This window comes from Corvus kubaryi, unplaced genomic scaffold (genome assembly GCF_017639235.1).
Source record: "Corvus kubaryi isolate FWS band 111438036 unplaced genomic scaffold, C.kubaryi_AGA036_p1.0 37300, whole genome shotgun sequence".
Classification (NCBI taxonomy): Eukaryota; Metazoa; Chordata; class Aves; order Passeriformes; family Corvidae; genus Corvus; species Corvus kubaryi.
This window is the reverse complement of record NW_024581093.1, coordinates 7,968,233-7,984,474: the sequence shown is the minus strand read 5'-3', so window position 1 is coordinate 7,984,474 and position 16,242 is coordinate 7,968,233. Positions and strand designations below refer to the sequence as shown.

Here is a 16,242-nt window from a genome sequence, read left to right as displayed (position 1 = left end):
CTGTGGATTTGGATGTAGAAAACGCAAAAGGATGTCCTAAGAGGCAGGAGTTGAAACAGGAAAAGTTCTTTGAATTCTGTCTGGGGAGTCTAGAAACAATATTTTATCCCATCGTTCCACTCTGTAGTGCTGGGGTTTAGCAATAGGCCTTGGCGCTTGCTCCAGTGCAAGCTTCTTGTTGACAGAGGTGTTTTAGTTTCTGATCCAATATTGAACTCTATCTGGGAAGGAATCAAAGATTTAAAAGCAATTGGGAGAAAGGGTTACTGTTTGTAGAAGTGTGGATTTACTACTGATGGATCTACTGTAAGTATATATATGTTCCCTAAGGATGGTTTTAAGAACTGTGGCTGACCTACATTTTCTTAAGAGACATTCCAGTAAATACCGTGTGGCTGAGCACATTTGTCTGGAGTGCTTTGCAACAGACTTTCTTGCTGTTACAGTGAATTTTCATCAAAGGCTGCAGAACTTGCATCTCCTACTGTTCTAGTCAGTCTCTGCATTTTAAAATTTGCTGGATTTTTTGCTGCACAGTCCTCACTCTTCTTGCATATGTGATGTGTCGAGATAAGCTTTTTTTTTTTAATTACTGTGATGAAGATGGTGGAAGGGCTTAGGAGAATCATTTCGGGAAGTATTCTAAGTGCTGGCTTAACACAGGTTGTTTGGGGGAAGGGAGGAAAAACCCGCATCACCCGGATGCACAAATGAAAAGGAGATTCAGAGGTGCAAGACTGCATTATACAGGCCTATACAAGCCTGAGGTGAATTTGGAGCCCATACCAGGTGGGAATACAGAGTTGATCCTCCTGATTTATCAGACTGGCATCTAGACTCTTAATTCCTCATGTAAGTTCAGTTTTAAAATAAATTTTTATCTTGTACTAAACAGGGTTTCATGATCAAAGCACTCACTCTTGATCTGTTTGGAAGTTAACACACTTCAGTAGAAAGGGGAGTTAAGTTTGGTCTTACTCTCTGTGGCAAGTTGGCCACCTGATCTTAAGGAATAAAGACAGAAGAAATGCTGTTTAAAGGAATGTTGTCAACATAATGATAACTTCAGAAATCTTTTAGATCAGTGATGGTCACAAGACCCAGTGTAGCTTGCTCTCAAACCTTTTGTGTAATGATCCCACTTTGCAGTTGCAATCTATGCTTACCCAAGTAACAGGGGGGAAGTAGAGCAGAGTCTTGCAAAATATGGAGCATTGCTCATATAAGGGTAACTTCTGTTCTGCTGCCCAGGTACTGACAAAACTGCTGCTTCGAGGAATCTCACATCTGAAAACAGCTGAGCTCCGTGAATACAACCTTGCAACTCTTGGCCGGAGTTGTGATGGCAACAGCTCTCAGATTTGGAGAGCCCCCAGCTGGCTCAGGTGAAAGGTGGTTCTATGGAGCAGCTGTGCCAGTCTAGCAGCTCATTAGTGCTCATCCAGCTTTCCTTGTACCTGTTTGTTGGCCACTTTCTGGAGTCCTTTGTCTTGCTAAAGGATGAGGAAATAACCTGGTGAGGAAGAAGTGATTAATTTTGTAGTTGAATTACTTTAATGGAGGAGCTGGCACAAAGAACATGGAGAGTGGCACCACACCCTTCGGGTTAGGTTTTTTTTTTTAACCTGGTCTGTGCATCCTCAAGGTGCTTTAGTAGCAGGAGTTAGTATGCTTGGAGCTCGTGTTTGTTCATACCAAGGGAGCAACACCAGGGACCAAACTGCCTTGTGTAGTAACTGACAGCAAAATCCTGCAGTGCAATTGCTCAGTTTTCTCTGAGATTGAAATAAAAATGCACTGAAGTGTATTCATATAATAGTGATACTAGAGAAGAAAAAGAAACAGGTGAAAGTCAAAGCCTTACTTGCAGAGCCTGCTTGAAGGCCTGATATCAGGCACAATGCTCATTAAAATTAAGGTATTTTCTTGGATTCCTTTCCCAAGTGTTTTGGGGGAAAAGGAGACTAATTATGATGCTGACTTGCTTTTATGCCTTTTTTAAAGTGTTTTCTATTTAAGCCAGGATGATATAATCATACAGAAAAATCTTTACATATCCTTTAAGCTCAGGTAAACTCTCATTTTTTAATGCACCAACTGAAGAGGAACTCTCAGATTGTTTCTTGTAGGCTGAAGCGAAGTCTCTCAACAAATGTGATCAGGGTCAGATGATAAAACCAGAAAATAACCCACTGAATGTTTCAGTTCTACTGACAATATCTACTAAAAATGTATATTCTGTGCAATTGCTTTTGCATGTTTGCTTTATATTTAGATGAACTATAATTTTTTACACTTATCAGTTTGGTGATATTCAATAGGCTTGTGTTTAATGCTTGTGGCAAATAGATTTGTGGCTGTTCTTCCTCCTTCATTCTCTCATATAGCCCATTGACAATCACTGCATACTATCTTGTGTCTTAGAAGTTTTTGGAGCTGATAACCCAACCTTATAAGATCAGTGTCAGATGCACTGAACTCTACCTTTTAGAGCTGACTAAACACAATTACTATATCAATGTTCTGATACCTTCTGCAAACAATTTGTTAGGTACTTGGCTAAAGTTTTCTAGAAAGACACCTAAATGAAGTTTGTTAATAATTGATTTACATGCAAAAGAGCTTTGCCTGTGAATTCCTGCTGACTGCTAATTGAGCTGCGTGTGTTTGTATGGTCAGCTGGCTAGATGTCAGGAGTGATTTAAATGTTTATGCCTCATGTGATCCAAGGTATCTGGAAGTATCATGTGAGACGTTGTTTGCTTTCTTGTTCCTAATTTTAAACACAGGCCTTTTCTGTGGCAGTCCATGGAGTCTATGAGCTACTTCAAGACATTCTTCTTAGAGAACTGTGGTCAGAGCTTAAAATTAATTTTCCAGGAAAGTTGGTTCATTTTGAAGGAAGACTAATTTATAGAACTATGAAGATGACAGTTATTTGAGGAAATAATCCTGGTTAAAAAGTTAAGATAGTTGATAAATACCCTAAGGCATTTGCATTTCAGATAAAAGTAGTAAAAAAGTACCAACTGCTGGCCCTCTTTTTTTTCTTTTTCCCCACATAAAAAATATCCTGGCTCCCCACCCTATTATTAAATAGGTACCTTTTTTTTTTCCCTTAGGATCCTCGTATTTGGACACTTGTTGAATGATCTTTTTTCTTTGTTATCTGAGCTGTCTTAAGGCAAGTCACTTTCAGGGTGCAATTTGCTTATTGTCTCTTGGTGGGAACTGTGAATCTGTCCTTAAGACTTAAGGACAGTGATAGGCAGGAGTAGGAATGTATCCTAAAGCTAATTACTGCAATTCACAGTCTGTTACCTCCCTTAAACCTAATGATATTCTAAATGTGCTTTTCCTTGAAGTTTCATCATACAAAAGCACATCCCAGAGGGAGATCTACTAGTTTTGTCAGGGAAGATGAGACGCAAAAATCAGCTAAGGATACTATAATATTGGAAGTGAATTGGGCTCATCGATGTGTTAGAGTGAGTTCTGTTGGGATTAGCATCTTTGTGAAAAATGCGGATGTGCTGGAACTGATAGAACATGAAATCTAATGGAAACACTTCTTCCTGCTGAATAAGAAATCTCATTTTTCCAAATGCTGCAGTTCTGAAATTAATAGAGGAATTACACAGCTGCAAATTAGGGAAGCAGGGTGCTGCTAAGGATCTCGTCTTGGACATCTGGTCTTAACTAGTGCTGATGTATTTTGCAGAGCTTCACAAGCAAGTTATTTTGGGGTCAGTGTGCAGGCTTTAAAAAAATAGCAACGCTCTTTAATGTTTCCAGCAAAAAGGTTTAAAAACTACAGATACTGGTAGATGAGAGGATGAGGAGAAAAATTGTATACAGATTACTCTGCCCATGGGTACTTTCTCTGTATGTCCTGAAAGCAAAGGGAAAGACATTTTTCATACTGCTTTCAAATTCAACCATAGAAGATTTGGAAAGCTACATCCTTAACCTACAGAATTAATCTTCAGTGTGATTTTTTTTTTTTTTTTTACTTGTTACTTATAAAAAACCACTAAGTAATTCTCCAGCTGAAATGTAAATCATTAACACTGTTAAACTGGATGGGTTGAAGACTGAAGATCTTGCATGTTTTTTCAATAATCTCTAAAACTGAAATTTGTATTTTGTTCCCTATAGGTTCATCATGAACCATTTTCATTTTGCAGAGTATACTTTACAAAATAAAAAACCTCCAAGGTGTGAATGATAGTGATTAGCAGTTTCATTGTTAATATGGAAATGTAAACATGACAAAAACATTTTTGTTAATCCCTGCTTTACAAACGAACAAGCATCATACTTGTGCATGAGAATTTATTTTTTAACTACAGTATGTATCTTTGCACAGGTAGGGCTTGTCCCTTATCTTTTGTTTAGAATTGAAAAAATTGCCATTTTTCATCTTGTTCCTTATCATCCCTCGAGTAAAAATCAATATGTCATGTTTCTCATCTTGTATCCTGAATTGGACACAGGAGCACAGCCTCTCTCCTCCAGAAGCTTGAAGATAAAATATCTTAACTAAATGAAACTTGCAGTTAATCTAAGATCATTTCATTAAGTCCAAGTGAGACTTTGTACAGTTTCCTGCTTTCAGTGCTTTTATTGATAAATGTATCTTTATTATAATCTTAAACTTCTTCAGTTGTGAGTTTTCCTACTCTGAGCAGGAGTGCTTATGGTTGAGTGCAGTTTGGAAACCTCAGCAAGTTCTCCAAGCTTTAATACCCCAGATGTTTGCCTAAGTCTTTGAAAGGTATCTTTGCTGGAAGAACTTTATTTTTACCCAAGGAAGTGAGATTCCAGGGTAGAACAAAATGTCACTCTTCTTTGTTTTGCATTGAAACTGAGGACAAAATCAACCTGTTCTGTCCTTGGCAGGTCTGCTCCTGAAACTGGCCAGTCATGAAAGATTGATATAAATAGAATTACGTTCTGTTCCTTTTCCAATTAAAAGCACTGATATGGCAGAGGCACAAGACTGGAACAAGTTGTTGCCTTAGTTTTCTAAGCAAGAACTAAGTAGGATTTTGTGGGGTTACAAGACTGAACTTCAGTAAACTCTTTCTAGGGTGTGATGCAATACTGTAATCTCCCTTACTATGCTTTCCAGTATATCAGAGTCCTTGAAATATGACCTAAAATAAACCATGGTCAGCTACTGGGCCTTTTAACGTTTCACTTAAGTTTGCAAAAATAAAGCCCCGTAAAACGTAATGAGAAAGTAGAGGCAGTTAATAAAGAAATCCTGAGGTATATCTTGTGGTGGGGCATAACCTGCAGTGGTTGGAGGTTGTAAGAATGTGGTTGTCTGAAGTTCTGGCCTTTTTCAGTTCTGCAATAAATTTTTCTCTAAAAGCACATCTGGTTTTCCAGTTAAATTGGGCATTCCACTAAAACATATTATCTCTTTCCTTAAAGCATTGCTAAGTATCAGTGTATTGTCGAACTTGAACTGTTTTGATTAAATAATTGGCTGGGGGATGGGGGGAACAAATGTATGGGTAGATCTGCATTAAAAAACTTCAGAACTAAACATTGGCGAGTAATATGGGGTACTGCACACACTAAAAAGAGGGCTTTGTGGAGCTGAAAGGAGTGGAGGGAACCCTTAAGAAGTGTGTAACTTCTAAGTTTTTCTAATACAGAAAAGCTTCTCAGTTACTGAAATGTTTTTGCCTGTCTGGTTCTTGAGGAAGAAATGACTAAACATAACAGGATGTAAGAAGTTTCTCTGAAAACTTGATGCTGAAAATTGTAAGAGTGTTTGGTTAAGACTAATTCTAATTTGGAAAAATATTCCTGTTTCCATCTAGGGTTTAAAAAATAACAAAGAATAAACCTTAATCAAAGGGATACTGGCATTTAGTATGTACCTTAAGGAGGTGCAAATACCCGAGACCCTTCAAGTAGTACTGATGTAAGGTATCCAAAGGAAAAAAAAGTAATACTGTTGTTGTAGCCAAAGCTGTGAATGTAAAAGATATGAAACTGCATTTTTACATTGTTAGCCAACTATGTCTTGTGTTGCAGAAGTGTGGCCTTGTGTGATAAAGGGCAGATAAATAATATAAATGGATCTTTTGCTTTTTTTCATTTTTAATGTTAAATTGATAGTTTGCAGGCAGCTGTTTAAAAAGAAAGACTTGCATGTGCAGTTGTGATGCTCTGAAAAAAAAGTTCTTTCGGAAAGATTCAGTTTGTAATTTAAAACACAGATAATTTTGGTGATGTCCAAGACAATCTTTTTCTTTGTACCCATGGCCTTATATGATGTGGTCCCATATAGTCTGCTCTTTGAAGTTATGAGCTGTTGATCCAGTCATTCTACATGTTGGTTTCTCAGCTAATGATTTTTGAAAATACATATTTTCAGTGGAAAATGTATAGGTAATACCTTCTTATGTAGTATTTAAATATTTTTAAATATTAAAATTATTTATTTTAGTTACAAAACAGTATTTAGCTGTGTATACTGCAATATAAAATGTTATATATTTTAATTAACTGTCTCGTTTTTATCTCTCTCTCTCCTTTTTATATTTTTCAGTTCCAGGGGACTTAGGTAATCAGTTGGAAGCAAAGTTAGATAAGCCATCAGTGGTTCACTATCTCTGCTCTAAGAAGACAGACAGTTATTTTACACTCTGGCTGAATCTAGAATTGCTTCTGCCTGTCATCATTGACTGCTGGATTGATAATATCAGGTAAGATCAGAAATGCTGCTCTTTGCAGTTACGTCCTTTCCTTAGGCTGGCATGCAGAATGGCTGCCTTTAAATTCCTTTTCTGATTCAAGACCAGTGAGAGAAGTTACTTGGAATTTCTGCTGGTTTTGGAGTCAGGCTCTTCTTGGTGCTGCCAAGCAATAGGACAAGAGGAAATGGGGAGAAGCTGATGCACAGAAGTTCCACCTGAAATATTTTGGTTTTAAAAATTGCCTAATTTAAAGCTTTCACACTATTTCATAATTCAATCTGCTTTATTAATGTTCCTGTAAAAATAATATAAATATATGAAAACAAGAAATAATTAGCTGGTGCAATTAAAAACTATTTATTTTATTGGCATATTGCTCGCTTATGAATGTACTGAGCTGTTGTAAAGCAGCTTTGTCTTGCCCTATGTCTTATGGATTAGAGAGATCTTTGTTGAGAGAAGATTTGTGCATCAGTTTAGATTCTTAGACTCCATCTAGGGGTAAAAGCTTGCATTCAGGAATGGCAATTGTATTGATACGGTATTAAAAACAAACCAACCCCCAACTATAATAATAGGGATGACTAAAGAAATAAACTCCTGACTCAATGCTCCAGAGTCTTCACATCTTAAGTTGATTTGAAAAGTATTTACAAAACACTCAATGCCTCAATATGTTTCCTGAGGTGCCAATCATTATTAACAAAGAAAAATATTCCCTTATGCTGGTATGGATGTTTCTAGTTAAATGGAAATTAATTATGTTTAGGTAGGATAATATTTTTGATGTCTGATTTTATAGGTATTTTATGTCCTATTGCCACATTCTTATGCTCTTTATAAGTTTTTTCCATTTTGTGGCTTGATGCAAAGTCAAATGGTACAGAACTATATAAAGTAGCTTATCTTTTAAAGATGAAGCTCAGCCATAGTTCCTATACTCAGTTTTACAGAGTTGAAAAGTCTTAGATTCTGCATGTAAAGCATTAAAGTAATTGTTTGCACTGTATAACCTCTTAGCCATGAGAGTACTCTGGTCATCTCTGCTTGGGTTAGGTTTTTTTCCTCCTTCTGAGTAATAGTATTTAAAGTTCTTGTACTGCACTCAGAATGTAAGACCCAGTGTGGTTGAGGGTTGTCATGTGGCAATATAACATGTTTCATGGTTTTTTTCATTGTTTTTCTTCCCCTCCTCCCCAGGCTGGTATATAATCGAACAAGTAAGGTTACAGAACCACCAGATGGAGTGGATATCAGAGTACCAGGATTTGGGCAGACGTTCTCCTTGGAATTTCTTGACCCAAGTAAAAGGAGCGTTGGTATGTACAAGCTGTGTTGGGAGTGCTTTGTCACTTTGGGGGTTTTTCTAGCTTGTCTTTATGCAGCAAGCTACTGAAATGTGTTTTCAAATTACAGTTCCATGAGCTCACTTTGCTTTAAAGAGTTTTCATTACATTGTATTGATTCGTTTGGCCTGACAGATTGAGACAAGAAGATTCCATGTTATTTAGTGTTGTGTCAAATCTGAGTTTGCTGGATGAAATCTGAGTAGGCATGGTGAGGACAGATGCTTTCTGAAAATGAGATGGGTTGAGTAGAAAATTCTGTGACTGAAGCTTGACAAGCAAAACTGAAATAAAAGCACTTCAGCTTGGTTCTGAGTGAGATGTTCTTTGGCCTTAGGTATGGGTTATTGGGATTGGGAGTTATGGTACCACAATCTATAGCTCCTTGTATTTTGTTGATGTCAGAATAATTATATAATTGCATTTGTGCTGCAAAAGATTTCTGCATTAATGTATCTGCAGGGTTTTTTGTATAGTGCTTTTGTAGAAGTCATGTTTCAGAAACCACTGAGTTTGATAAGCTTTTGTGAGTTGTTGTTAGCTGTGGCTGAAGACTGGAGGAGTTGAAGAGTCAGTAATGCACTGAGCTTCATGTGCTTCATAGCATGGATCTGTTCTTTAAGGGCAGTGACGTGCTTAATGATCTGCACTAGATCACTCTTACAACTACAACAGGTTTATGATTAAATTCTCTGCTTGAGGGACTATATGATAAACATTCAAGACTAACGAGTGAGGTTCTGCTCAAAACTTAAATATGACTCTGATGTTCAGTAGACTGTTCTGATGCTGTTACTGGAGGCATGATGTCGAGGTAATACTTAAATCCTACGTGTCAAACCTTGTAATATGTAACATCTTTTAATATGTAGTCTGCAACTGTTTCCTTTCTTTGCTATTAAAGCTTTATGTTCAGTTACTTAAGTCTTAATCCACTACCCCAGAGATAGAAAAGCAGTTTTGGGGTAGTTTCCAAAGTTCTGCCCTGGGGTGCGCAATAAGCATTTGTTTCCAAGAATAAGTGTTAGTGAAGTCCAGGCCAACCTTTATACCCTACCTGACATTAATTTGCAAACAACAAAAGCTATGACTGCCGAAAACCCCTCAGAAATTATTATGTTGCAGTTCAAGGGTAGACTTCTCTCTGATGAGTAAAATTTATCCACTTTGTGTATACTACATTTTGCTGCCAAAATGTTTGAGAGATCAGACAACTAGTAAGAAGTTTTAAAAGTGATGTTCTCTGTTTTGGGGGATAGTGAGCATAACTCATTTTGTTTAATATGCATGCAGCTTTCCGATTGTTAAAGGCAAACTGCAGGTTTAATGTCTATGTGCTGTCGGAGATAATGCCTCTGGAACTTTGTTTTGCAGTAGTGTCTGGCAGCTTTTTCTCACACTAACCTTGTTACCGTTCTGTTTCTCTCTTATCTGATGTTTACAGGAAGTTACTTTTATATGTTGGTGCAGAGTTTAGTAGATTGGGGCTACAAACGTGACGAAGATGTAAGAGGAGCACCTTATGACTGGAGAAAGGCACCAAGTAAATAATATACCGTTACTTAAAAATTTTTGACTCTCCTAGCCAGCAAACAATGTATTGAATTTCTTCTCCCGCCCTGTACAATTATACCTAAAAACTTAATTTTGATTAGTTCTTGGGGCCTGGGTACTCCTAGATGTAGATGCAAGCTCAGTGTTGTGGGTTTTTTTTCTTCTTTAAACAACTTGCCACTTAAAACTTGCTTAAAACCAGAACAAAACAACAGAAAAAGCCCATTTCACCAAAGCACATGCACACAAAACCCCCACCCTCCCATTTAATATTAGAATTTCTAAGTTCTGAATTATTAATGCCACAGACAGTTCAACACAATTATTTAAAAGCTTATTTTTTTTTAAAGCTTAGCATTCACAATTAATAATTATCACTGTGTAATCTGTTTGTTTTAGATGAGAATGAAGACTATTTTGTGGCACTTCGCAAGATGATAGAGTTACTGTATGAGCGATATGGAAGCCCTGTTGTCCTAATTGCCCACAGTATGGGTAACATGTACACCCTCTACTTCCTCAACCGACAGCCCCAGGATTGGAAAGACAAGTACATCAAGGATTATGTGTCATTAGGAGCTCCATGGGGAGGAGTGGCTAAAACTCTCCGTGTGCTGGCTTCAGGTAGGTAATTTGAGGCTTTGCAGTGCATTTTGTGTGTAGTGCACAATGCTAATGAGACTGTTGACTTTCGGAAGACTGTAAAACTGCAGGATGAGAGTTTAAGGTACCACGAAGGTAAAAATACTTTTTTGTAAGTGATGACAACTTGATGTTTCAAGCCTTGCAACCCAACTGTTATTTTTCATATTTGTGGGGGTGGACTGAGTTTTCTCACATCCTGTAGCCAGGAGCTTTCTCCCTTCTTGACCTCTCGTGGCCTCTTTTGAGCAGATTGTTGTGTCATTTGCTGTTTGGCCTGATGCCTTCTATTTCTGTCCCTTCTGCCACCAACCTGATTGCTCTCTGTTCAGTATTGCAAAGCTACCAAGGACTCCAGAGCATTCAGCAGTTTCCTTTGATTAAAGATCACACAGCTGCTTGAGGTTAACATTAAAGGAAATTAATGTTAGACAGGGTGGGGAACCGGTGTCCACAGTGTAAATCTCAGGTGAAAGTTAGAACTCTACAGATTAGGAAAGTGAGTCTTTGAGGTCTTGGGTTTATCACACAGGATATGCCACAGATCAAAAAACCAAAAAATTGAATAAAGCAGCAGAATGTATTTCACTAAGTAGCTTAAAATGACTGATGGAAAATGTTCACTTACCCCATCATGTGATATCATAATTATATCATGTGCTTTGACATTTAGTTCATGATGTTTCTGACTTGTTAGCTTTGAATAGCCACTATCTTCTTCCTAATCAAAGCTGACATCAAAAATTGGACTTATTGTTTTAGATGCAAAATGCAAAACACACAACAAGAGCCAGCCATGCATGGACAGAGCAAAGAATACTTTGCTTAGCAAAGGCACTTGATTCTGAACAGTTGTGCACTACTCCATTACTAATTAGAAAACTTGACTCAATACAAACATCCAATTTACACATTGTTAAAGCTGTTGAAATGGCACTGTAAAAATTGATTTCCCTTTTCCACAGGCTTTGTCTGACACATTTGCATGCTACAGAAATGGCAAGAAGTGAACAATGTTAATATTACCTCCATAAAATTTCACGATTATATAAAATTCCACAGTCCTGTATTTCTGTTGGATTAAACTTTTGTGCTTCATACCTCATCTACACTTTATAATGCATTTCAAGCAAAGTGGCTGATTCTTCCAATGCATAATGAATAGCTAAATTTCTTCTAAAATGTAGTTAGTAATATTTTAATCTGTGTATCTGTTGTACTAAATTTTCATGTTTTCAAGCAGAAATTTAAGAATCATGTGGGAAAGTTAAATGGGCAAACATAATATCAGAATGTACAGTTTTAGGCTGTTTCTGTCTCAAATATCTGTAGTAAAGCAGCACCATCAGCACTTGGATTGCATTAGTCTATTTAAGAGTTCCTAAAGTTATCAGGGTTAGTATGCAGAAGAATTATTGCTTAAAAAAAATATACTGCATTTCAGCAGGAAAGACAAGGCACTCTATGAATGCATTCTTTCTGTTCCCATTCCTGTTTATAAAGTGTAATGCCTAGAAACTTCATGTCAAATCCACAGTTGTTATCAAAGTGGTAAACAGTACACGGATGGAATTGTTTTCTGGAGATTTTTGTGATACTTTCAGCTACTTATACATGTGCTTTGCTGAATCCCACTACAGGGGGCAAAGACACAAAGCTCACAGTGGTTTGTTTCTGGTTTTGAAAGGTTGAAATGCTTGCAGTGTCTTCCTTAGACCTGATGTTATGAGTGTTGTGTCTGCACAACGTCAGACTTACACATCTTGTTGGCCATCCAGTACTTCTTCAGTTATGAAAAAAATAAAAGCACTTTGTAGCAGTTCTGTGAGAGAAGGCTGGAATAGTCAGGTTCTGTGTTTGATTATTCTACTGGAAATAAATGTACACATTCCTTTCATTGTTCAGTTCAGAACTGGGGCTTTCTTTGCTGAAAACTGCCAAGCAGTATTCAGTAGCTTAGTGGTGAGAGTGCACAGTGAAATGCTTAAACCACACAGTGTCATGAAACCCATTTTCCATCACCTTTGTGATTCTCGCTGTGCATTTGAGTTTTCTTTGTCTGTTTCAGACTAGCAATGTCTCCATGTAGTCCTCCTGAAGAAGGCAATACTGCACTTTGTGTCTCTTTGCTGAAGCAATAGTGCCACCCCATGGAACTGAAATGGACCAGAGTATATTTTTCAGGAATGGTGGTTTCGGTTGCAGCATTTCAATTTTTATGGTGTAGTTGACCTGGACCACTACATGCTGTAACCACCTGGATCTAATAATAGAAAATAAAATTCAAAGTTCAGCTGACAAAAGAATTGAGGTGTGACAGCCACTGTGATAATGAAAACAAATAAGGAATATAAACTCATGTCTGTCTCATGGTTTTGGTTTTTTTGTTTGTTTTTTTTTTTTAATAATCTCTATATCAGCCATTTATTAAGCAGCTTTTAATTTTGTGTAGATGCAAGAACAATTGTTGAAATATGCAGAAAGATGCATATAAGTTATCATTTAGTCATGTGTTAGTTTAAGTCATTTTTTACAGTCATTCATCAACTCATATTTAAATTTTGGAAGTTATTAAAACTCAGTTTACAGAAGTTAATTAACAAGACGATCATAAATGAGGAAAAACTTTTCAAATTGTCTGTAAGCCAGGGGAACAAACTTATTATTCATGTCATCACCATGAGTGCTGGTAATTGCTGCTGCTGAAGATTGATGCTTTGCTTTATGGATAATGAAATTCCACTTTTTTTTCCTAAGGTGACAACAACAGAATCCCTGTTATCAGTTCACTCAAGATCAGAGACCAGCAGAGATCAGCAGTTTCCACGAATTGGATGCTCCCCTACAACTACACGTGGCCCCCAGACAAGGTCTTTGTAAGCACACCCACAGCTAACTACACTCTGAGGGATTACTGGAAGTTCTACAGGGACATTAACTTTGAGGATGGATGGCTCATGAGGCAGGACACGGAGCACCTGGTGTACCAGATGACACCGCCCGGGGTGCGCATCCATTGCCTGTATGGCACTGGTGTGGAAACCCCCGATTCTTTCCATTATGAAAGCTTTCCTGACAAAGAACCCAAGATTTTCTACAGTGATGGGGATGGTACAGTGAACTTACAGAGTGCCTTGCAATGTAAAAAGTGGGTGGACAAGCAAAAACAGCAAGTGGTGATGTTTGAGCTTTCAGGAAATGAGCATATTGAAATGCTGTCCAATGATACTACTATCTCCTATGTGAAAAAGCTGCTCTTCGATTTGTGATAACCTTGTGTTGACAGTCATTTTCCTCAACTGTGATGCCTTCCCTTAAATATGGGGAAATGCCTTTTAATCCCTTGATATTTAGATATTTGAATTATTTATTTTGCTTTTTTAAAAGGTTGCGTTCAAGTTGCTTGGTGTCCTAAATGATCGTTTGTCTCTGATTTGTGTTTATGATGCTTCATGGTATTTTCACATTCTGCAAATTTCATCAAATACGCGTTTTGGTGCCTCTGGTGTTGTGTCCAATGGTCACACAGACTTTCCTTCGGAGATTGTGCAGCCCCTTGCACATACCACATGGAGTCATAGATCCCAGAGCTCCTTTGTGTGGTCTTTGCAGGTTTGGAGTGGGAAGGCTAGGAAGGATGGCAATTTTGGATGGCCAAGGGAATGGTATTAACAATTTGGGAAACACAGTAAGCTTTTTAAAGGGTCTTGCGTATTCTGATCCACAGTTCCCAGTGGATTCGTTTGTAAATGTGCGTATCTACTAGGTAAGATACGGAGGAGGTCTGCCTGGAACTGTGCTACCATTGTTGTAATCCAGACTTTTTTTTATTACAGCCTGGGAGAAGAAAAGCTAGATGTGTGAATTACTTGAAGCTTCTTTATTAGGTACCCTACTGGGTTATTTTAGAATGAAGAAATTGTTTGCTCATCAACTTCTAGAATCCCTGATTGCGCAGTCTGGAGTCTGAGGAAATCTCAGCCTGTGCTTTATTTATCAGTGAGGGAATGAAGCTAAACTGTGGTTGGTGCTTGTAATAACTGTAGCAGTGTGGAGTAGCACATAAATCAGAGGTAATTGAATACTGTCAAACAATCTATATAGTGTGGAATTGCATTTCTGGGTGAAAAACAACCTTCTGTAGTGGAAATGATAATGGATGGTGGGCAGTATTTTAAAAAAAAAGTAGACTTCTGAAATGGGGTGGGGAATGGAAGCCAGCATAATATTATATGGAGTGTAAACCTTGTTCTCAGTCAAATACTTTGGCTCTGATCCTGTTGCCTAAGCAGTGATTAAATCAACATTGCTCCACTGAAAATAAATGTTTTAAGACTAAAAGTAACTGCCCATAGATTACAAGTTTCATTTTTGCTGTTTCAAGAAGTTGGGATAAGTGGTTCCGTAAATGTTGCTATAAATTGCTGAACATACAATTCTGTAATTTCCTGCAGTATTGTTTTACTCAATGTTAAAATAGAATAATTTCAACTCTGACCTCCACAGAAGTGGTGGCCTAAAGGCCATCATATTTACCACCGTGATTACAGAAGTCCTGTTGTAGATATAGTTCTACTCAAAAATTCTCACTTGCTTCCTTTAAAACCAGTCACCCGGTTAGACTGCACTTAGTTTTCTGAAAACACAGTTTTGAATGCTTTCAAAATGCTAGGTTCTCCAAGAAAAATGTTTTAAGAGTTTTGGAAACTCATCAAAATATTAAGGATTCATTACTTAAGAAACTGTATTTGTCTAAAGGGTAAAATTTTAACTATTTTGGTAGCATGCCTAAAATGTTTTCTGCCATTGGACATATCAGTAACATGTGTTGAACTGATGAGCTTGAACTCTTGCTATTGTAGAATGGAACCAGGAGGTAGTTTTAAGGCTTTAAGTTTTAATTCAGAAATCTCTTGTTAGTTCAAACTAGCTTGAGCTAGGGTCATCAACAAGCTAAGTATCTTCCTAGGTTTTAACTTCCTTAGGTAGCTTTATTTCTCCCTCTGCATTTTTTCCTAGTACTTATGTTGAGGGAGCGTAGACATTTTCCTGATTTTTAAAATGGATCATTAATCTTGTCCTCACTTGCCCAGGAGCCTACAGTTCAGCAGCAATATTGCCTAGACTTTTCCAGAGTAAGTACTGAGTTGCCCACAGCCTTTATTATGTGTAACTGTTGAAATGAGAAAAAAAAAAAAAACCACAACAAACCCACAACCAACCAACCTAAACAGCCAATCCCCCCCCCAAAATAAAAAACCCTACAACAAGAAGGGGGGGGGTGGAAAAAAACCAACCAAAAATTTCCTCTTTAGCCACGTGATCTATTTTATGCAGGGCTTGTCAGCTGGATAAGCTTCAGGCTTGTGTTCCAAGACTGCTCAAAGATGATAAAGCTCTTCCTTGGTCTGACTCAATTTTTGAATAAATTGCTGTTTGAATAAATTACAGGAAACAGCTAATCACAATCTGTATTTCTTGCTGAAGGAGAATGCATGTTAATAAGCACTGGATTGAGTGGAGCTGGAGGCTGTATTCAGGATACCAATGTAGACATCAAGGGCTGAAAAATGAGAAAACAATTCTTGACCTGATCTGGAGAATGTTTCTAAGCTTCATTTGGATCCTTACCCATTGGTCAGTAGCATTTTCAGTCTCATAGCAAGAATTTAGCTTCAGGGGGTTTTGTGATTTGAAGTTCCAAAATACATTATTAAAAAAATGCTTGTCTTTCTTCCTCTTTTTTTTCTTTTAGTACTTCCAAAATACACTTTTTGTGACCCAAAAAAAGAGAAAAAGCACAACTCTTTTATATTTTTCCAGTTTTGGCAACCAAGTACTGTGTTTCTGAGATTAGTTGGCTGTATCTTTTAACCTAAAGATTTCTAAACCAGTTTTCCATTAGTGGGCAAGCCCTAGAGTGCCTCCTTAAACTTGTGTTAATTAGTGTGGTAAGAGAAACTTGAAGGTTTTTCAAGGCT

The 16,242-nt window shown here is 37.5% G+C and overlaps 1 protein-coding gene across 2 annotated transcripts in view; it reads left to right on the top strand.

Moving 5' to 3' along the window:
- Window positions 1–15,445, top strand: part of PLA2G15 (phospholipase A2 group XV) — a 16,147-nt gene extending 702 nt beyond the window's left edge. The window contains exons 1-6 of one of the 2 annotated variants that reach the window (XM_042027468.1): window positions 1,132–1,385; window positions 6,572–6,728; window positions 7,920–8,038; window positions 9,510–9,608; window positions 10,019–10,243; window positions 13,019–15,445. In XM_042027468.1, the coding sequence (XP_041883402.1) occupies window positions 1,343–1,385; window positions 6,572–6,728; window positions 7,920–8,038; window positions 9,510–9,608; window positions 10,019–10,243; window positions 13,019–13,530 (1,155 nt within the window). In that variant the 5' untranslated portion in view covers window positions 1,132–1,342 and the 3' untranslated portion in view covers window positions 13,531–15,445. Of the gene's footprint in view, window positions 1–1,131; window positions 1,386–6,571; window positions 6,729–7,919; window positions 8,039–9,509; window positions 9,609–10,018; window positions 10,244–13,018 lie in introns of those variants that run through there. The other variant, XM_042027467.1, reaches the window with a different exon arrangement.
- Window positions 15,446–16,242: the final 797 nt, after the last annotated feature.